The sequence below is a fragment of the Symphodus melops genome (genome assembly GCF_947650265.1).
Source record: "Symphodus melops genome assembly, chromosome: 5".
In the NCBI taxonomy this organism is placed as follows: Eukaryota; Metazoa; Chordata; class Actinopteri; order Labriformes; family Labridae; genus Symphodus; species Symphodus melops.
Genome location: NC_136695.1, coordinates 3270755 through 3293570, shown reverse-complemented (window position 1 = coordinate 3293570; position 22816 = coordinate 3270755). Strand labels below are relative to the sequence as shown.

General features: G+C 43.4%; 1 protein-coding gene across 4 annotated transcripts in view; it reads right to left on the bottom strand.

Moving 5' to 3' along the window:
• Nucleotides 1–15386: 15386 nt before the first annotated feature.
• Nucleotides 15387–22816, bottom strand: part of LOC306823715 (glutamate receptor ionotropic, kainate 2) — a 231826-nt gene continuing 224396 nt past the window's right edge. For all 4 annotated transcript variants that reach the window (XM_079343484.1, XM_079343481.1, XM_079343483.1 and 1 more), the window contains one exon: nucleotides 15387–16100. In XM_079343484.1, coding sequence (XP_079199610.1) covers nucleotides 15847–16100 — 254 coding nt within the window. In that variant the 3' untranslated portion in view covers nucleotides 15387–15846. The remainder of the gene's footprint in view (nucleotides 16101–22816) is intronic.

Here is a 22816-nt window from a genome sequence, read left to right as displayed (position 1 = left end):
CAGACGATACTCAGCTCTACATAGCAATGAAGCCAGAAGACGCCAACCAGCTTCGTAAACTAGAAGCCTGCGTCAAGGACATCAGGACCTGGATGACCAGAAACTTCTTACTGCTCAACTCAGACAAGACTGAAGTTATAGTGATTGGTCCTAAGAACCTTAGAGAGACTTTCTCTGCCGATATGACGGCCCTTAGTAGTATTAGTGTAGCCTCTAGTACCACTGTTAGGAACCTAGGAGTTCTGTTTGATCAGGATATGTCCTTTGATTCCTACATTAAACAAATTTCAAGGACAGCTTATTTTCACCTTCGTAATATCTCTAAGATCAGACAGATCCTGTCACAAAATGATGCTGAAAAATTAGTTCATGCATTTGTTACCTCCAGGTTGGATTACTGTAATTCTATTTTAGCAGGGTGCTATGGTAAATCTCTAAAGACCCTCCAACTCGTCCAAAACGCTGCAGCTCGTGTTCTTACTAGAACGAGGAAAAGGGACCACATTACTCCTGTATTGGCTTCTCTCCATTGGCTCCCTATAAAATCTAGAATAGAATTTAAAATCCTTCTGCTCACCTACAAAGCTCTAAACGGTCAGGCACCATCGTATCTTAAAGAGTTAATTGTACCGTACTATCCATCAAGAACATTACGTTCCCAGAATGCAGGCCTGCTCGTGGTGCCTATAGTCTCTAAAAGTACTATGGGAGGTAGAGCCTTTAGTTATCAGGCACCGCTCCTTTGGAATCGTCTACCAGTCGGGGTCCGGGAGGCAGACACACTAGGTACTTTTAAGAATAGACTTAAAACTTTTCTTTTTGATAAATCTTATAGTTAGGGCTGGCTTAGGACCAGCTCATAGTTATGCTGCTATAGGCTTAGACTACCGGGGGAACTGGCACCAGGATCTCTTATCTCTCTCTCCCTCTTTCTCTCCCAGCTTTCTCACCTTATAATAATAAGATATGTCTATAGTGACAAGCAGTAGCTTGTCACTATCTTTGTATTCTAACCTCTCCTTTTGAGCTCTCTTAGGTTCCTTGGGACTGTTGGTGAGGATGGCCTGCCCAAACAACCCCCCCCCCCCCCTCCCCCTGAGGATGGCCTGCCCAGACCCCCCCCCCCCCCCCCCCCCCAACCTATCCCATCCTATTCTTCTTTCTGCATCTTGTCCCATCTCCCCCATCCCATTTTCAAGCCCAGCACAGTTTAGCAGATGGCTGTTCCGTCATGATCCGGGTCTGCTGAAGATTTCTGCCTGTTAAAAGGAAGTTTTTTCTTGCCACGCCATGACGGATTAATCTGGGCTCTTGTAACATAGCCATAAGTAAGGTCCTTTACCTGCTTTTTGTAAACATAACAATGAGCATGGTCTTGTTACCTGCCCTTTTGTTAATGTTAACAGACAAACAGTAAGGTCCTTTACCTGCTTTTGTAAAGTGTCTTGAGATAACGCCTGTTATGAATTGACGCTATATAAATAAAGATTGATTGATTGATTGATAATGTACTTTTTATTTAATCTGTGTAGGATCTGGAGCGGGCGTTTTGAAACAGAGTTTTGTCTGTGCTTTCCCTATGGGCAGATTAAAAGAGACGAGAAAGAATCCCGGGTTGATTTTACATAAAGCATTAATCCAAAATTAGCGTTAGTGGCTAACATTGTAGCGTTACTCGCTGTCTTGTTTTGTTGATATGAAAAACAATCTAATACTTCTCATGCGCTCTTATCAGTCAGGCTCTCTCAACAACCAATAGGAGCGCAGGTTACCAACACATAAGTCGAACAGTGTTGCTCAACAGCCACACTAATAATCGGTGTAAATATTACGCTAGCCATTGTGCCTGGTGATGGAGGAAGCAAATATCGCTGCGTCTGTTTGAATCGGCAGGCTGCAGAATCGATGCTACAAGTCGGTGTTGTCAGATTGGGGCTGTTGTCCTCCTACGTTGGCGTGTTCGTTATGGTTTGGGATCAGAGAAAACCAACGGAAAGGTGCGATAAAAAACACAAACAAAAGAGGAAATATTTGTGGGGAGTTAAGAAGCAAGAAGAGCAAAAAAAAAAGAAAAGAGAATGGCTGTTGCAGACACAGGGGACAATGAAGACAATAGAGGATGGGAAAAGAAAATGATTTTATTTTATTGGCTTCCGGCTCGTTTTGGACCGAGAAAACGACCACCATGCAGAGTCAGGATTGCCGGGTCAACACAAAAGACACATTTAAAATGAACCATTTCATGGTTGGAGCTAATAATTTCAAATTGGAGGCTGTGAGAGATCATGAGCCACATCCAGAGCCTGACGACAAAGCACACAAACATGACTGTGTTTGTCGCCGCAAAGAGCCTCGGAGCTGCATCAAACCAGAATCCCCACCACTCCCAACATAGTGCGTCATGTGTAAAGTATTTAACCCAGCGTAAGTAGACATGCCGCTCAGAAGCATTTCTTCCCCCTTTTTATGAAGTGACAAAAAGTCCACATGAGAAAACACCGGCAGTATCCGCTGATCCAGAAACAATCTGACGCCTCTTCCATTCTGCCACCTGAATTGTGACCCATAAATATAAACGCTTCATAATTGCATGAAAATGATTTTTCACGGGTGAGACAAACAAATCAGTCTGTTTTCCATCGTCAAGGTTGTGCTCACCTCTGAGGGGTGAGAGCTAATGCGCCACTGTTAGATTTGTTCCCTCACACGGCGGTAAACACGGGCTTCGAGGGGAATGCAAATGCTGTGCAGAAAGGTGGATCCATCAGTGTAATGGCTGTGTTTATAGGACAGTTAGTGAATATCAAGATGATGGCGGGAGCTGCAGCTGCATCTAATTGTGGGACTGGGAGGCCGGCTGCTTGCTGGATGTGGATTAACTTCAATAGGACACAATCAACTCCCTTTTCATGTCCTCCCTCCACCCCGTCATTCTTCTCTCCTCTCCCACCCTCTTCCCTCTGATTTCATCTTTTTCCTCTACCTCTACTCGTCTTCCTTTCGCTGTCTTTCGCTTCAAACTTCTGTTTTGAAACACGTTCTGGAGCTCATGTTGACGGTGTTGATATCGATCGACGCAGGCAGAGCAGGAGTTCTTGGAATAGCTGCAGTGTGACCTGATTCTGGACTTGTGTTTGTTTACAGCAGAGCCGCTGAGGCACAGGTTTGGATTTACAGAACGTCCGCTCTCCGAGTTGATTACGCCACCACCAACGATGCATGCCAACAGATTGTGTCTTAGTGTTGGCCTTTAATTGCTTTCACCTCGTAGAATCTCTGCATGTCCCAGATGTAACATGTTCAGGACTGCTGATGATCAAGGATGGCGCCCTGTGTGTCAATCACAAGTCAACAATGTCAGACTCACCATCACATGTCATGGGACCAGGGGTGTGGCACCTGGTGTGACATGGACACCTCCTTGAGATCTGATTGGCCACTCAAGGTGCTAACCCATATTGCAAAACTGTGATTGGCTATTTTCCTTCCAGAGGTGTTAAACATAGTGAACACCTCTGGAATAGTGAATGAATGTTTCAGGTCATTTTCATGACTCATCCCACATTGGATTATTTTTCGGCTGAGAGTCAATCAAATGTTCCGGCACATCATTTAGCGAACAGGAACCATCCTTCAAATAATAATAATACAATAATAATAATAATAATAATAATAATAATGTAAGAAACAACCAAAACCATCACAGCTCACACAACACCAGAACAAACACACCGACCAGTTCCAACACGCTTTAAAGAGAAATTCAGAAAAAGATAATTCTGCACTAATTTTGCTCTTCTTCTTCTTCTTCTTCTTCTTCTTCTTATAAACAAAAGCTGCTTTTATTTTATTTTTTTGTATTTTAAATTAATAACAGTTCACGTCCCTTCATGGATCTACTGTAGTCAGAGATATTTCCACTCTTCTACAGACTCGTTGTTCATTCTGTGTATGGCTGGTACTCAGTCATAATGGATAATGGACCCTTCAGAAACCAATGATGCTTTCACACCTGCACAAAACTTCCTGAAATATTCGGGACATGCAGAATCTCCGACTTTACCTGCATTTCTCCTGTTAGCTCCCCTCTCAAATGAATGAGTCCGGGATGAGCCTCTCCAGCTCGTATCTGTCAAGCTGGGGAAGAAAACCAACGACTGACTACAACCTGCAGATCGATGCATGGTCTTAAGACTGACCTTAAAGCGTCGCAGTAAAACAGGTGATGTAACAGTTATTCTGCCTATCCCATCGATCCTGCTCTGTGCGGTATCTGTGCTCAGCCCTTCAGTGCAGAGGTGGAGAGCCTGAGGCCTCGGGGAGGGACAGAGGGGGGAGATTTTTCTGATTTGCAGGTGGAGACGAGGCAGCGGAGGGAAAACATGGCTGGATTAGCTTATGTAGGAGTGAGCACCAGGGAGAGTGGGGGAAAAGGCCACATCCTCGAGCTGTGCTTCTCCGCCCATATGAATAATACATCCAGAATTCATAATGCATGATCAAAGTTCTGCGAGTCATCCTGCCTGTCACCGCTCCTTACTTTTATTCATCTGCTTGGGTGAAGATGCAGCAAGCCTCTGCTTTGCTTTAGTTTATATGCTTTACTGACTTTCTGTTTTCTGACACGTGGAACCCCAAGGTCAAGAAGAGACGAGATTCTGAAGAAATTCTGTCTTTGAAGGTGTTTATATAACATATGCACCTTTTGCAGCCTGTTGGGCTGCAGCACGTTCTGCTTCGCTTTATTACAGTGTGGTTTGAGCTCAGGTGTGCTGCAGCTTTACGTGTCCCTAATCCCAACTGGAAAGGTTGCTTGCATAACAATACAATGAACAAGTTTGGATTCTTCCTGTTTGTGCAGAAAGTTTTTAAATTAAATGATGAGGAGGGAGAAAAAAAAACAAGCATTTTGTTAACCTCTGAAAATGTCACAGGTTGCAGGAAAGGTGTGAGGACAAGACCACCAGGGTGATGAGTGAATCGGATCAGCTAAACCTGATGCACAACAACACTGTGCTTAAGGCTCAGCGTACACTGTGAGACCAGAGCTCATCATGTATTTGCTCACACTGTTAGAAACAGTCAAATCAGGATGTTCTCTGTATGATCGGTTTATAAACCTTCGATGATTGAAACGCTTTGGAGGCGCGTTTGACGACAGGATGGAGCCGTTTTCAGCGTCGTCTCCGACTCTGGAGAAAGATCAGCACGCTTCATGTGTTAGTATTCATGGTGGGTTCTGGCCTCGCTGTTTGAATAATGGCGCCTTGTGAGGCCCGGTACGGGCGGTGCATATTCTTTATGCATGACAGGATAATAAACTAAAATCAATCTGTCTCTATGTTCAGAGAGTTTGTTCTCTTGAAGGAAACAGAAACAGATTCATCTGTGTTATTTGTTTTAGATATGAGCTTATTAATAAATGATGTTTTCTTTACATTGATGCGAGATGTTTCAGATAATAAACGCTCGGTTTGTGATTGCTTCGGGGTCGTAACCTCAGCAGATGTGGATCTAAGTTTAACCAAAGGACTCTCTGTGGACATGCGCCTCCTTTTGTCTGTGTAGTGTTTAAAATAAGTCTGTTACATACTGTTCTTGGCTCTATTGATTTCAGTGGAACAAAGGTACAGTTTTATGTGCTTGTTGTTTTGTGCGCTGTATCCTGGGGAAGGATTACAGATGAGGCGCCTTGATGGCTTTGGCTTGTTTTTTCGCGCGGCCCACAGCCGGCGGCGCACTGAGCTTGTTGCTGCAGTAACGGATTATGAAGAAGTGATTTACACATGGATTTCCCATTTTTAGAAGCTTTGCTTGAAACTCTGCTGCTGGCTAATAAAACAAACAATGTGAGGCTGTCAGTGTTAGTCGTCCCTGCAGCACAGCACCTGTCACCCAGAGGGACTGATAGAATCACCGTGTGCTCTGCACAACACAAACCTGGATATGAGAGGAGTGCGCCGCAGTGGAAATGCACAGCTCTACGCCTTCTTTTAACTCAGACCAAAGTCATCATATGTAGGCTACACACACTGGATGATGTCAGGGCCAATCAGGGGGGGGCGTGGTCTAATTCGCGGCTTGTCACAACATCATTTTTTGTCTAAATAATCCTCTCGTGTGTGGCGTCATTATGATTATGCCATCGAGTTAAATCCATCTTGATCTGGCTTGTAAACATAAACATAAGATTCCTTCCATGAAATACCTACAGCAGCCAATGAGAGCAAGAGGACTTGGACGTGTCCCCAACAGGAAGTTGCATATTTAGACAACTCACCGTGAGCTGGCGCTGCAAATTGTACGACGCCATACGTAATGGTAAAGGTTGTTAGCGTTTCATCTGTGGTTTCCCACGTTTTTGAAATCAGTTAAGATTGGAAAATCCTTCTGGAGACATTACGTCTCAACGTTGTCCCATGCCTTTATTACGTCTACAGCATGCAACAACCATCTGTACTCACACCTCCGATTCAGCGGAGGAAACTCTAAGGACAAAAATCCCTTTGCAAAGAGAGACGGAGGAGGGCTCCCACTTTCAGGAGACAACTGAAATAATGCAAAGTCATGCACATGAATCATGTTGTCGCCCCAAAAGGGTGCTGTGGTTAAAATAGTAGCCTAAATAATAAATATCTTTATACTGTCCTGTAGCCAAATTAACCACTTGGCTCAACAGACTGGTGCCCGGGGACCTCCGAACCTCAAGGGGGCATCAGATACCCCAACTGTAGTGACATGCTTTTGCTTCTGCTTTTGCCAGTAAAATAAACTAAAATGTCTGCTTGCAAAAGGGATAAAATACAACCACAGGAATGCTGAGTGACGTAGACGTTTTGTCTGTTTGATGAGTATGACGGTGAGTCATGTGACCGTGGGACCATGACCGTGACCATCATCACAGCAAGACAAGAAAGTAAATACATGTACCTGCTCATTAAAGCCACCTGTCAGGCCAAGCATGATCAATTCTTCATACAGTTTGGTGATTTATTGTAAATGAGTGGAGTAGAGAGAATCATAGTTAATGAATGTAATGGTATCAGTCACCTTCAACGCGCTGCCGCACAGAGAGCTGCTGATCCTCCTGAGCTCTTTGCATCTACGGAGAGCTGACTGTACAAACACACGACTCACAACAGATTGGAGAAAGGCGACAAACACACAGAGGGACAGAGGGAGAAGGACAACATGCACACAGAGGGAGAAAAAGACAAGAGGACGGGCTGAATCTCCAGGAGGATGAAGATCCAAAACATCTGCAATGACTCATCGACAGCCAGGGGAGAGAGAGAGAGAGAGAGAGAGAGAGAGAGAGAGAGAGAGAGAGAGAGAGAGAGAGAGAGAGAGAGAGAGAGAGAGGTCCCTGGATGGCACACGGTCTCGCACAGGGAAACTTGAAGGGAAGAGAAGAAGAAAGAAAAAGGAAGAGCAGGAGAGGGAGGAGAGATAAAGGTGGTAGAGATAGAGATAGGCAAGCAGACTGGACTTGAACAACAAACAAACAAAAACAGGGTCACAGAGATGCTGGAAAGAAAAAGGACAATATGGATAACTCAGACAGGCAGGTCTATTTTTTATTTAGGGAATCTTTTCAGATTGATTCTTCAGTATAGCAGTAGACACTCCAGATTTCATTAGGTTAAAAGTTGTATGTTATAGATAATTAAAGGTTCAATTTCAACATTACTTGTAAGGGACCGTGTGCAATTAAAATAGAGGTATGCCATATTTTATATTTTAGAAAATGCAGTTCCAGTATGTCTACAGTCGACACACATGGGGAACTTTGTAGTTTTGCATCCCTGCTGGGATTACCAACCCCTTTTGGTCAAGGTTGTTAAATCATTCAGTTTTAATTGGGATTAATCACAGAACTTCAATAGTTAATTGTGATAAATCACATTTTTCAAGTTAATGAAGACGCAGCCATGACTTACCCAGTGCGTGTCACCAGTATCACACTTAATGTGTTAACTCCATAAACTGTGAATATTAATGGACGAAGCCTGAGTGACCTAATCCATCTGATATACTGCAGGGGGCTCTGTCAGGCTCATCGGCAGCAGCCGCCATGCTGGAAATGCTGACTCAGCGTAACGACAGGCTGGAGCTGAGGCGGGTTTTAAACCTCTTACATCACGTCCAGGTCAGCTATGTGCCAAAACTAAACGAGTGAGTTTTAATAAAATGTTGACAGTCTGTGCCCATGAGGAAAATAACTGGCTGTAAAACTGCTTTTTTGAATGGGTGTGTATGTGACTTCCTGTGCTCATAAAGCCAGCCACAAGTGGACAGTCGAAGTACTGCAGGTTGCCACCTGTTTAACTCTAAAAGCTTTATTGTATATTTTTAAGTATCAAGTTTAGTTTGAACTGTTACTGTACAGCAGGGGTCTCCAACAGGGAGCTCAGAAGCTACTGAGCGACCAATGATAACAGTTAAAACACTTTTCCCTCTCTTCATATATCTGACTAATAAAAACACGTCTAAAGTAGAAATCTTTTCTTGAACCTTGACGTGAATTTTCAGTACCATAGCTCACTATGTGGCACAATAAGAAGAGTCAAATATTCATGTTTTTTCTTGGACCTTGATGTGAATATAAGATTATTGATCAGCATTGTCTTATTACAGTTTAACACATGTAAACAGTCGCTGTAGTCAGCTGATGTGTGCTGTGTGATGTGATGCAGGGAGCTCTTAGACACTTTGATTTTTTAAAAGCAGCTCTCAGATGAAGAGAGGTTGGACAGCCCGGCAGTAACAGACTCTCTCTCTCTCTCTTTACTGGCACAGGTGGATCTTGGAGGCTGTAATCTGGTCACACTCCATTAGTCTGTTGTGGGTCTCAATCTGTGTAATCTGGTCATGGTTTGTAAGGTCTGTGTGGTTCTCTTCTCTGTGGAATTTAGGATTATGTCTGTAAATCTTCTGCGGTGGGGATCAGAGCTGGATAAACGCCTGTGACTTTCCGTTTACAGCGCTCTCTCCTGAAGCGTCCAGCCCTGTGTTTACCGGGGCGGTAATCTCCTGTCGCCCACAGAGCGAGAAACACAGCAGCCTAAACCCTGTGTGTGTTTTTTTCAACACTAGATTTCCACCTAAATGGCCCAGGCGAGATTCATCAGGTTACACATGGTGTGATTTTCCATTTCTTTCTGATCCCTCGTCTTCACCTCTTCCAGCTGGGAGAGGCTTTAGCAGCGTGACGGAGTTCAAGGTGCTGCCATTGTTTCTGCCAGACCTTCCAGATTTTACCTTTCATTTAACAAACAAGCCCCCTCAGATTCTCGGGATTCAGTTCCTGTTCCTGCACGTGCGACTGGTACAATTATTCCTGCCACTAACAACAGCCTTTTTACTTTCATCGCCATGGCAACTCTAACCTTTCTTGTCCTCAGATTTCTTGGAAGGAAAACAAGAAGCAATTTAAAAAAAATAAAAAAGAAAAAAAAAGAAAGGTCTTAGCGCCTGAATACACACATAGAAATGCTCCTTATGTTTTTGTAGATGTTGCTGTCTGGTCGAAGGTAACTGCTTCCGTGAAAGAGTGTTGCTATGCCAACAGAGTGATGCAGGTAAACCTCAGTACTGGACCTGGACTCACATGGTGTCATATCCTTATCACACGTGTAGGAGTCCTGGGACCGGCTCATGATCCCGCTGGTGAAAAGCATGCTCCTCGTGCTTCTTTAGATTTTTACACATAGTTAGTTAAAACATTTTATGGTTGACAGGTTGAGCTTCAGCGTTGCTTCATCATCGACATGTATGACGGATGTGAGAGATGCATGCAGCTCTTAAAGACGCTGCAGCTGTGTTTAAGGCTTCGTTAAAGCTGCTGATTGATGAGCAGGATGTAACTCCTGAGTCGTTAACTTTCATGTTGGTATCACAGCCTCCACACATCATACGTTATGATTAGCCTCTGCATGGAGGGAGGTGTGAGAGGTAGTAATCTGCCATCCTGAGCTGACACAGTCGGTTCATTCTTTTATGAACTGAGCTTTCAGAACCTTAAACGGTACTCTGACGGTTATATTTCAGCAAGAAGTAAAAGTGCATCACACACAACGTCTAAATCCACAGAAGAAGAAGCACAGTGGACATGTTGCATGTCCCATGTACAGAGGCTACAGTCCTTGTTGCAGCGGCTGCCGGTTAGAATCCGACCTCGACCCTTTGCTGCATGACATCCCTTTCTCTCTCGGCCCGAACATGAAGTGCGTCTCTTCAGTCATCTTATCCAATAAAGGCAAACAAAAAAATAATAATAATAATCTTTCGAACTCTTGAAAAACAACCAGTGACAATCACAGAGCAAAAATAAAAATGTTGAAAAATAAGGTCCAAAAGTAATTTGACATTAAGCGAATAATAGCCAATGTGGAGGCTCCGCCCCTGCTGTCCGTCACCATACAGTCAAAGACCAGTTAATTACTGAAGTTTTATTTTTAAATATGAGAAATGAAGCTTCGTGAAAGTTCAGTAAGGAAGACTTTAAGTGATCCACAATCAGGTTTCTCAGTCACCCTTTTCACGCTATCTCATTTCCGCTGTCATTCTCGAGCTGTCAGTTTGGGCCGTCCGTGGGTTAATCAGCTGTTCTGTCACCGGACCTCATCTAACCAATGGCGCAGCGTTCCTCCTTCTTTTTCGGCCTATCATCGTTCAGCTCTCCTTTTAAATATGATCCTTTTTCTTCCCTAGTTCTTTCAAGCTGGCTTCGTGCGCCCCTCCACCTCCCCATCACCGCCATCTTCAGAAGCAGAGTCAACTCCCATCAATTCTTCTCCAACTCGGTCTCATCGAATCATCAGTCCTCCACCACCAGGGTCTGGACTCCATGGGGGGGGATCTATCCTAATGACGAGTAGGACTTCATCACTAAATCACATCTTCCACCCCGTAGAGTCCAAGCGCCAAAACATCCAGTCAAATCTCATTCTATCAATCACTCTTTCACTGTAATAAATTCATTCTTAACATCACTTGTCTCTCCTGATTGAACTTCACTCGCTTGTAATCTTTGGTGTATAAAAGGTGTTAAGTGGAATTACAGTGAAGTGATGGTGAAAAGCTGTGCACATACATGTTCTTCTTCTTACTGTAGATAAACAGATACTTTACTGAAGCAGAATGGCGTCTCTCTCTCTCTCTCTCTCTCTCTCTCTCTCTCTCTCAGTGTGACCACAGAGGACAGTGAGCACAGATCTGACGTGGAGGTCACTCTACTGACTGACTCCCATGAAGACAACCTGCGGATCTCGGAGGTCAAACATCTGAGGGTTCTTTTCCACATCAGCTTCTCCAGAAGCTTCCTCTCCTCAGATGCACACGGCCTCGAGGTCAGGGCGAGAAAGGCCGGTACTCTAATCTGATTGGCTTCTGTTCTGCTGAGTCATTGTGGCCAGCTTCAGCCGCTCAGAGGTCGGGGATTGGTAAGGCACTGACCTTGATGAGTGTTCGGTCTCTGCTGAGCGAGGAGGTTTAGACAGTATACAGATGCTTTACACTGTGTTAGATGTTCAGAGAGTCGCCGAGTTTGAAATCAATCTGCCGTCTATCCATTCATCTCGAAATTCAACACACCTTAAACTGCAAAATGATAAATGACTTGTTTATTTTGGAGTTTCTGTGTGTAGACAATCAACCGTTCACAAGCCTTTTTCAGTTCTTATAAAATCAGTCAAACCAGTTTGGATTGTCAGGTCTTTGTCAGTGTCCGTTTTTTAAACGCTTTTTAAGGGTGCGTTCAAATGATCTTTCTTTGGTTCCTGACTGACAGAAATGATCTCAGTGGCGGCCATGAGAAGAGATATATGAACTCTTTAAAAGCTAAGGAAAGGTGCATCAATGCTTCCTTCATCACCTCCTTTAGGATACACTGGACCATCCTTTACCAAAGGAGATAAGATCATTCCTCGGGAGCTGCAGCATTCCAGAAAACAATCGAGACAGATTATAATCACCCAAAACACAGAGCAGAGACATTTTTATCCAGAGGACGTTTTAGTCAACATATTTCATTCAGTTAAAAATGCTTCATGAGGTTTGTCTCAAACGTTATTCATATCTTTCATAAATGTAACAGTTAATCATACTTATGTTGTATCCATGTTGATGTGTGAGTGTGAGTAACCATTGATCCATCCCTTCACACTTTATTAATCCGACTTTTTAAAAAATATATTTCATATTAATTTTTTTTTTTTAGCTATTTCAGGTGTTTAAAAAAAAGAAAACACATCTCTAAAATGGACTTGATGCTAAAAAGCCTCAAAGTGAGACAATAACTAACAGACAGCACCCTGGGGCCTGTCTGTGGTCCATGGTGGAACATTAATCAGCCTGCAAATGATCTGTGCAAACTAAAACGTGTCCACCGAGGCTCGAGATGAGAATTCACATAAACAGTGGATGGAGACCACGTGACTGTCAGATACAGGAACTGTGCAACAGTAACTCAAAAAGGTTCATCATGTCTTCAAGTATTAAGGTTACGTTTTTGTTTCTTTTTTCAGACATAAAGTATTAAAGAGTAAAGAGAAATCTACTCTCATACTTTGTGTCTGAAAAAAGAAAACAAAAACGCCTTAATGTGTGATTAGGATAAAGAAAACAAATGTACGCTCCCTGTTGCGTGACGCGCAGAAAAAAGTTGAGAGGAGATGTCAATCAAACTTGTTAACTTCCAAGCTGACGACATATTGTAAAAGAACATTTTAAAAGCGTGGCGTAGAATTATTCATACTCCCATATCTGAGTGTGGGAGCTTTGAAGAGAGTGAAAAAACATGAAAACAAAGAGTCCCCCTCTTTCTCTCTCAGCAGGGATTCTTTCTGTAACGTTATCAGACAACCGGAGCCTGTCAGGGACAAAAAGGCTATATGTGCCTCCTCCACCGATTATGCTGCAGCCACTCCAGCATGTCTCACTGCTGCAGGCTGAGGGGAACTGATCGACCTGATCACACAGATGCCGCCTCCCCTCTGCAGCTCCGGGCGTGGAGTCACTCCTCAAGACAACTTTCTGGATGAAGGAGCCAATCAAATCAAGTACAGGAGGCTTCACTCCTGCTGTATATTACATTCCCAAAGCATCGCCGAGAGGTCGGTGTTTGCTCAAATCCGTTTTTCTTCTTCTTATTTTATTTGTTGGTCTGCACGCTCACAGCCGCTCCCAGCTGTTCCTGCCAGATGTGCTCAGGTTGTCTGGAGCAGCAGATCGGGCCTATCAGTGCAGTTCCAACGTATGTAAGAGGAAAGACTCGTGACACATGGCTTTAAACTACAAGGCATGCTATTTAATAATAAAGTGAACTAGAGCCAGTGAGTTAAAGGGAGAGGCTCCAGGGTTTTTTTTTTTTTTTTTGCCATGCAAAGATTTGGCAGGAATCTCCTCGGGTGAAGCAAAGCAGGAGGAGGAACTGGTGAGTGTTTCCACTTCTTCTAGTTTCTCCAAATGTTTAGACAGCAGTGTAGTGACGTCATGAAACGAACACTTTGAGTTTGAGAGGCCTCTTTACGATCAATAATCCTTCCTTTGTTTTTGGATTCTCTGTGAATCCTCGAGGTGGAGAGTCTGATTTCACACTGGGAGACATGCTTCTCTCTCTCACACACACACGCACACACACACACACGGACCTGTGGACATTAGTGTGGAGAGGTGTCTACACAGGGAGTGCGTCAGAGCTGTCAGGGGTTCAGTGCCTTGCTCAAGTACTCAGGAAGTGACCCCAGTCCCAACACTTCTGCAAATGCACTGATGTCTCACTGAGCAGGAGGAAAAAAAATGCGACTGGAGGCCGATGATGGCGAATCGTTTTATCTTATGCACACAGCAGAAAGCTTCGTCACCGGGGACTGTGCGACAGGTTTTTGTTTGTGTTTGGGACAGAGAGAAATACGTGGCGTGGTGGTGCTGGGCGTTGAATAACGAGGCGGCTGAGGCGAGGATTGTGAACATTTTTTTTTTATTTTTCTTTAAACTTGTGCATCAACTTGAAAGGGTAAACTGTGTGCACTCCATTTTGTTTTTCACAACAAGTTCAAAATTAGTTAAGTGTTCTTTATTAATAACTTTTTTTTTTTTTTTTTAAATACATCTTTTTCCTTTTTAAAACCATTTACACACGATTGCTCAGCACTGGATCCTAGTGGTCTATCAGTGGTCGGGGGTGGAGAGTGATACGCATCATCAGCCGTCTTCCTCCCTCCCTCGCTCCCTCCCTCGCTCGCTCGCTCGCTCTTCCTCCCTCCCTCTCTGCCTCTGTGAGTGTGCACTTAAATTCACTTCCACCAGTGTTTTCATCACTTTTATTTCATGTGAAGTAAAAATATCTTTCTTTAAATATGATTCCTTTACATGATAAAAATAGTCTATTTTGACTTCCTCTCAATAACAACATTATGTCACTGATGCTTCCCAGAATGCTCGGTGTGAAACTGGAGGATGGGTACTCCTGTGTGTGTGTGTGTGTGTGTGTGTGTGTTTGTGTGTGTGTGTGTGTGTGTGTGTGTGTGTGTGTGTGTGTCATGTGAAGCCTCCTGTTTAACCCGCCTGGCGTTTCACTCATCTGCCATGGATGTCTCTACTCTCGGTGCGTTTTGTGTCGATAAAAATCATTACAAAATTTTTGATCTCTTCGTACAAAAAACACTTTTTTTTTTTTTTTAATAGAAATTGCATTTGCACAAGTAAATGTGGAGCTTTGCTGACAAAGAAAGAAAGAAAGAACTGGAAGGAAAAAAAAAAGCCACAGAGGTACAAAATGAAACTGGAGACTTGACAGTGAGCAAACAGAAAAAAAGAAACCGTGTGAAGTGAGGTGTTTCTTTTTTTTGTTTTTGTTACGGCAGTAGTGAGAGTCCAGTCTGTCGAGATATAAATAAAGAGTTTCATAAATAAAACAATAAATACTTTGAATAAATAGATTTTTGTGTGTGGTGTAACTGCTGTGATTTAGACTCCAAGGTTCCTCTTTATTCACATGAAGAGTGTGTGCCTCCGCAGATCCTCTTTAAATGACTTCATGGACATCCACAGTTCACTATATAGCCCCTACTCCAAGCTTATATGTCCCCATATAATGTGCCTCTAAACCCCCCCGCCCGCCCACATTAAAGACTAAAAGTGTTAGTACTCTGAAACACAAATAAATGATTTCACTTATTGCCTGATGGATGATATACAGTATATCAATTTATCATGTCGCTCGATATCATATGTGGCTAAGCGATGCCTCTCTATACATTTTGGGAGCAGCCGAGCTCGCTGTCGTCTTCCAGGTTCTGGTTACGTCTCGTCCAGAAGCCGGTGCCGTCCTTTCTATTCACAGCTTTAAAAAATAATCCGTTAGAAACGTTCTCTTCGCCCAATTTTTGTTGTTGTTGTAGTTGATGTTTTTGCTCGTAATCTCTGAGCTGCTCTGATGCTGCTCCACCAGCCTCTTCATGAGCTGTGCGGACAAAGACTGACTGAGCAGCAGCAGAATCACCATAGGTCCGATCTCTTGATTTCTTTTATTTAAAGGGACGAACCACGTCCCTCTCTAGAATTTATTCTCTCCCTCTCTGTCTCCTGGGTTGTTTTTTTTTTATTTTTTAAATCCTGGCTCCTGTAGTTCGCCGTGTTGCCAAGGTGGTAAGAGTAATGAGGTAACTTGCTTAAATTTCACCCAGGTTCAAGTTATTTCCACAGGAAATATTGTTGAATCTCTTATCCCTAGCTATTAATAAAGAAACAAGACTGACATTTTGTCAATATTCTCCCAAGCACCTCTGCTCTACGCTCCAAATAACCCAACGGTCTGATATAACAACCCCATTACAACCCCCTTTACCATTTACCCCCACCCCTTTCCCCAGTGTCTCTGCAGAACTCCTCACTAGAGGAGAGAGGGTGAAAAAGTGATTGCGATTCCCATTTTACGCCATGGTCTCTTTCCCTGGCAGTCTGCGGTCGTTGAAGGTGTGCATGTTGATGACCTCCTCCGTTTTCACCATGACGGGCGGCTGGGGTTTGTGTTTGAGCCGGCGCTGGCACTTCAGAGAAACTCTCAGCTCGTCCACCATGGCACTGCAGAAGGACCTCTGAGAGGAGAAACACATAATAAAAAAAAGAGAGGAATCAGAATGGGTTTCAGATGGCTTCCCCATGTCCAAATGTTATGGGCAAGAAAAACAAGCCTGTTCTCCCTGTGGGCACCCTTCGTTTTACAGCCCCCTCCCGCCTCCCCCCTTCAACACCCACCAACCTGCTTCAGAGCTGCCACGGGGGAAAATGGTGGAATATGCAGTGCAGCAGGCTGGGAATGGATGGCGTGCTGGATGGGAGCGCGGAGAGACGGAGGATGGAAGGAGGTGAAGGACCATCGGCTGTGTGTTGGAGTGTGACGTGTGGAATAACTCAAGGTTGTGTCAGAAGGCTTCACTGGTGGATTTGTGGTTGTTGTTGCTCATGCATGGTTTATTATTCTCACAGTGTTTGAAGCATTGAAAGCTGTAACACATTTCAATCCAGGCTTTTATGAAGGTAAAGAACAGACTGTATAAAACATGGACGTAGTCTTAGAGATGTCACACACTGGTTTCTGAAGTTTTCAAGCCCAACTAAAGGTGGTGGACATTCTTGAAAAGCTGTTTAACTAGCTTATAGCAAGCCGAGGTAGGAAAAGCGCTTCAATGTGCCCACCTAGTCACGCCCCTAAATGTGAATTGTGAATAACTCTAATCCTTATTGGACTGTCTGTGGCTTTTGCTCCCAGCCTCCAGTGGACACTAACCTTAAATATAATCCTTCGCCTGATGACATCCTGTATCCATGGACACTGTTTTTTTTTCCCCTGGCAGCAACTGTGTTCTCTACATATTCCATGCATATCGGGATTGTCAGCGCTCAATGTCCCGAGTGTAAAAACAGCCTTGGTGTCTGCTAGTTATTATTTCTGTACTAACAGCTCCCCCGGTCTCAATGTCACATCCGAGTGTTGAAATCCAATGTTTTGTTTTTCAGGCATTAAAAATCTAATTTATTGCAAAACACACATCTCCATGTTCCTCTGACTCGAACATGTGTCTCTACTCTGTCTACATACACCCCGATGATGAGAAAAGTCCATCCTCTCCGTCTTCTGCCTGTTCCACTTTTCAGAAATAGGCTGTTTGGAGATTTTCCCTTCATGACATCACAAAGGGCAGTAGCCCCTCCCCCAGGTGGGTGACACTCCCACAGCTAGGTGCTTGTTCTGCCCTCTGAGTCTGCCTTCTCACCGTAAACAATAGGACATGGAGCCAGAAAGCAGCGAGTACACCCGAGCCCTTCTAGAGAGGGGGCGTGGTCAGACACAGCTCATTTGCATATTTAAAGCTACAGACACAGAAACAGCCTGTTCTGAGCAGGGCTGAAATAGAGGGGTTTATAGACATGATCAAATACAGGATCAGAGTGGATTTACAACAACACACTTCACACACATGATGAAGAGGAGCTCTGAGACTTATTTAAACTGAAGAGGAGAATATGTGACCTTTAAGGAGGAATAAGCACAGATGTCAAAGAGGTCATTAATTAAAGTAACTGGAGCTGTTGTTCCTTTTAGAATAACATTGTACAAAAATATCCATGATAGCTTTGCTGCCATCAGCTTTTTATGATCTAAAGTTGTTTCAGATGTATTTTCTGGATTGCATTTTGGACCCATGTTGATTGCAGGTATTACAGCTGATTGGTTAAAAAGTTTATTTGTGAGCAAAGTAGAGTTGTGGTAACTAGCCTTAGAAAAAACACAACCAGAATGTTCAGTGTGTATGAGACACGGGTGTGTGTGTGTTTCAGCATCATATTTAACAAGATCACACAGCTGTACTTTAACAGATTTCCATTTAAATATTGCCTCGTGCAGCTTTTTCTTTTCCACATACTGTGATTATCATACTGTAGCTGAACATCTGGACACCATGCCAGATAATTTCTCTGAGTAGAGGCTGACTGAATATGAATTATGTGAATTTGTAATTAATGCAAAGATTCATGCATAATTGAGTGATTAAACATATCTGTGTCCATATCCTGTGTTAGCCATTGAAGAGTAACTGATCCGCAAACACAACGCTTTAGCTGCACTGTGCTAAAGAATCTGCTCATTTAAAACCAGGCTTTTATTTGGGATAGAGTGGGCCTCCTTGACTTCTAGATGTGATACCTTTTGGAAGTAGCCTGCTGGAGCCTGAAGTTTAAAATAGGCTTTAATGGCTGCAACATAATAACTTTGATAAAATGTTTGTTTTTCCTCCATTAAGAGAATCAGATTGTGAGTCTAAGTGACACAGAGATAATATCCAACTCTTCAAAGTACCAGACTCCTATGACAATAAAAAGTCCTTTAACATCAGTCAATGCCATAAAGTAGTTTAAGCAATGAGGAATATGGGAAGCCTGGTTAGACTTTTGGAGTAAAGCATGCAAGCAAAGTCTGAGACTAAATATAAAATAGCTGCCAAAACAGCGATAAATTGCATAACAGCTACAGATTCTATCCTGGTGTCAGCGAGGAAAATAATCGTAAATTTGTTGAGGTGGATTGTACTTCATCTGCACCAAAAACTGATTTTTTGTTGGCATAATGAATGATCTCAATAATCATGGAGTTACAGATTAATCAGTTTCAGACAGAAGCGTGTTGTTAATAGGAGAGTGACGCTCATAAACGCCAGCTCGAAAGACACCAGGTGAGTCTATTGAATATAATTGATGCACGAACACGAACCCGACAGGCCTCTTCCATGTGCGCGTAAACACAATCTCAGCGAGCATGCTGGCTGTTACCGGCCCACAGAGCGCCATCACTTATTGATGCACATTGTATCTCAGACTGGATTTCCGTGTTGCTGCATGCCCAATTAAACTGCTGCTTCTTCACATTCTCTCCTCTTCCCTCCTGAGCCGCTGTGGCATCTGCAGGCGCCGTGTGAAACGACACCAGCAGCTGGAAACGGGACAGTCTGCTCCTGGTGTCGCTACAGGGGAACGCCATAAAGAGTGAGCGCTCACGGCTAAAAGGAGTTTATAGTAAATCAAAACAGTGTCTCTGATTGAAAGAAATGAACAACGTAGCCCAGTGTGTGCCTACATTTATATTACACTGTATCAACAGTGAATGTCAGAGGGTCCTAAGTTTTGTCGTGTTTTCAGCTAATTCAGACTCTTACTTAAAGGTCGGCCATGTTTATACTATTAAACAAGCAATATGTAACTCCAACACGTAGCATTTAAAATGTGTACTGCAGTCTATACTCTAATCATCACAGAGAGCTGTCTCCCCCCTCCTCTCACACAGGTCAGCATGTGGTGGACACTGTAGCTTCAGTGTTTAGCCAGCTCTGCATGTGGTGGACACTGTAGCTTCAGTGTTTAGCCAGCTCTGCATGTGGTGGACACTGTAGCTTCAGTGTTTAGCCAGCTCTGCATGTGGTGGACACTGTAGCTTCAGTGTTTAGCCAGTTCTGCATGTGGTGGACACTGTAGCTTCAGTGTTTAGCCAGCTCTGCATGTGGTGGACACTGTAGCTTCAGTGTTTAGCCAGCTCTGCATGGGTCTGTAAAGCTTTCTGCGTTCTAACCTCTCTCCATGTTTCAAAAGCATCTCCAACATTGATCCTAGTTTGAGCAGCTTTCTGCTGCTGGAGCTTATTAGAAACATGCAGAGGCTTTTTAGCTCGGGTACAATCACTTCTATCTGAAGCAGTTCCACTGCCCGCGTCCATCGCTGCAACACCTGTTGACCTGATAACTGCTCTCATATCTGGCAAACCCAGGGGCGTCCAAAACGGCCTTCAAAGCCCCGCCTACCTTCTCTGGTCCAATCAGATCCAGAGCATTCAGGAGCAGAATCTAAAGTTAGAAGGAGGACATACTGGCTGGTCACTTTCTCACTACACATCTTACTGATTGGACCTTGATGTTGTTCAGTGAATTTATTTGTAATGCAAAGTGCCGAGATGTTGTTGCATTGTTACATTTAAATTCTGGCCAAATATGAGAACTGTTATATTCAATGACTCAGAGAGCTACTTACTTAAATTTTCATGTCTTAAAAATGTGTTTTCCAAGTCACATATCTGTTAAATTTCCAATGATAAAATGGGTTAAATATCAACATAAGAAGAATGCATCTCTTTAGAGAGTTCTCCCATATTTATCTATGAGATTTGTGAAATGAAAAGTCATCTTGGGGTGGAACTCAGAGCCAAGAGACCTGCTGTACAAACGTCGTATATTAGCCAGCTGTCTTTGCAGGCTTCCAACAGTGTGGAGTGCTGAATGTTTCACCTGCAACAAAGGCATGAAATATCTGCAGATAAATCTTTTTTTCCACATGTTTTTCCTCTCAGTGCACCTGCTGGTAGTCTAAGCTGCGTTCAAACAGGCCTTTCATAGATATTGATTTCCCCCCCTGTAAAATTAAATGGCATGGCAGTGTTTGCTCCGGTAACAGAGCCACATATCTGCAGGCCGGGAACACTGGGCCACTGTGCGCGCACTCAGGGGATACGCTGCCATCATGGCTGCCTGCTGGCGGCGTGTTGGATTGATGGTGGCTGCTTAGGGTCATTGGATTACAGCGTTTTTATGACACTCAACAATCAGCCGCAGCTGAACGGCTGAGTGGGGCTGTATAGCTCAGAGAAGAGGCCTGCCCACTGCGAGCACAATGGAAAGGTAGTAAATCTAATCCTGGGACACAGAAAGGAAAAAGGTGCATTTAGTGCATGCAATTATTGACACAGGCCTCATTGTATGAGTGAACAATGATAAATCAAACTGTACATCAAGAAGACATCTCTTTCTTTTTACTGGTTTAATCTTATTCTCTATGACTTTATCTGTGCATGCATCCAAAAGTAAGATGAGGAAGAAGATGGTTTATGGACTAAAATCTTCAGCAGGTTAATGATGACGTGGAGGACTATGAACAACACAGGAGATTGTCCAACGCTTGGAGTTCCCTCACCTGTGAGAGTGAATGAATGAGCTCTGTTTAGCTCGGATGGAGGAGGAACAGATGTGGAGCTGGGATGCAGACGGGATAGAGCTCAGTTTACTCTGCGTCTCTGGCCCCCGACGGCCAGTGAACGATTAGCTGCTCTGAGGGTTTACTTATAGTCTGCGGCCTCCTCTGAACTGCAGTCCACATTTGGTGCAGTGCGGTCTGTAGTGTGCACAGTGCATGGCTTGTACGCTTTCTATGGTCCTTAACATTTTTAAACTTTCATTTTTAATGTAAAAATGATGAATGGATACAGAAAGTTTTAGAATTCCTCAGAATGTTGCCTCAGTGATAAATTTGGAAGACAATATTTGCCTGAATAAAATTCATCCATGCAAGTTCTTCTTTTTTTTTTCCCAGGTCAACTCGACTATTTATATCTAGTATCTGAAAAACTTTTGGTGAAGTATGCCTATTTTAATATTTTTTTTTTTGCTAAATCGATTTTTTTCTTTGTAAACAAAAAACAGCCATTACCTGACTCTATTCAGTCACCAAACTCCATTATTGAGTGGGATATGAAGTAGCCCTCTTAAGAACTAAAGACATTAAAATCAAAGACTTGGTGAATGTGTCTGTCTCTGGTTTTCAGAGGAAAAAATGTATTTCTAAAGCGATGTTTGAGATGTTTCTGCTGGAGAAAGCACAGTGATTCTTGTCAGGGAAATTTTTCTTAAAGGTCACATATTCTCCACCTACTCTTTAGTTTAAATAAGTGTCAGAGCTCCTCTTCAACATGTGTGTGAAGTGTGTTGTTGTTCTCTGATCCTGTATTTGATCATGTCTATAAACCCCTCTATTTCAGCCCTGCTCAGAACAGGCTGTTTCTGTGTCTGTAGCTTTAAATATGTAAATGAACTGTGTCTGACCACGCCCCCTCTCTGGAAGGGCTCGGGTGCTTTCTCGCTCCATGTCCGATTGTTTACGGTGAGAAGGCAGACTCAGAGGGAAGAACAAACACCTAGCTGTGGGAGTGACACCCACCTGGGGGAGGGGCTACTGCCCTTTGTGATGTCATGAAGGGAACATCTCCAAACGGCCTGTTTCTGAAAAGTGGAGCAGGCAGAAGACGGAGAGGATGGACTTTCCTCATCATTGGGGGGTTTGCCGACAGACTACGGACATTTCCAAACGATCCCAAAAACTGGAATCTAAAATATATATTTGTATATGGCCTGGGAGTTTAAAATGGATGGATATTTAGGGCTGCTGCTAGGACACAAATTAGAACTTGTGTCCACCTGGCCAATGCCTGCAGGTATTTCAAAACGTGACAAAGGACTGGGTCTAAATGTTCTTTCTGATGCACTGGTTATCATTCACAGTCTGGATATCCACTTGAGATTCAAGATTTTGTGGATAAGTGGAACTGAACTGTCTAAGTCTTAGCTGCCCTCATACACAGACGTCCCAATAGAGATAATTAAAACCTAATGTTTGTAGGATGTTGGCCAGTGGGCTCCAGGGTTGCATTAGCGCCAGCACTTGACATCATTTTGTTATCTGCACATGGCCAGTTTCTCTGCATAGGAACAAAATCCTCTAGGACTTTGGACTAAAACCACATAACAACACACATCAAGACCTCGCCTCTTACCTACAGCATTCAGATGCACAATCTGCTTGAGTCACTGGAAATATCTAGCAGTTTTATGTACATACTTAAAGTCACATTTCGTAGGAACAATGCAATCTTTTCTCCTAGAAATAATTTAATATGACGAATGACCATCGGTGCTTCTTCACCTCATGTGTAATCTGC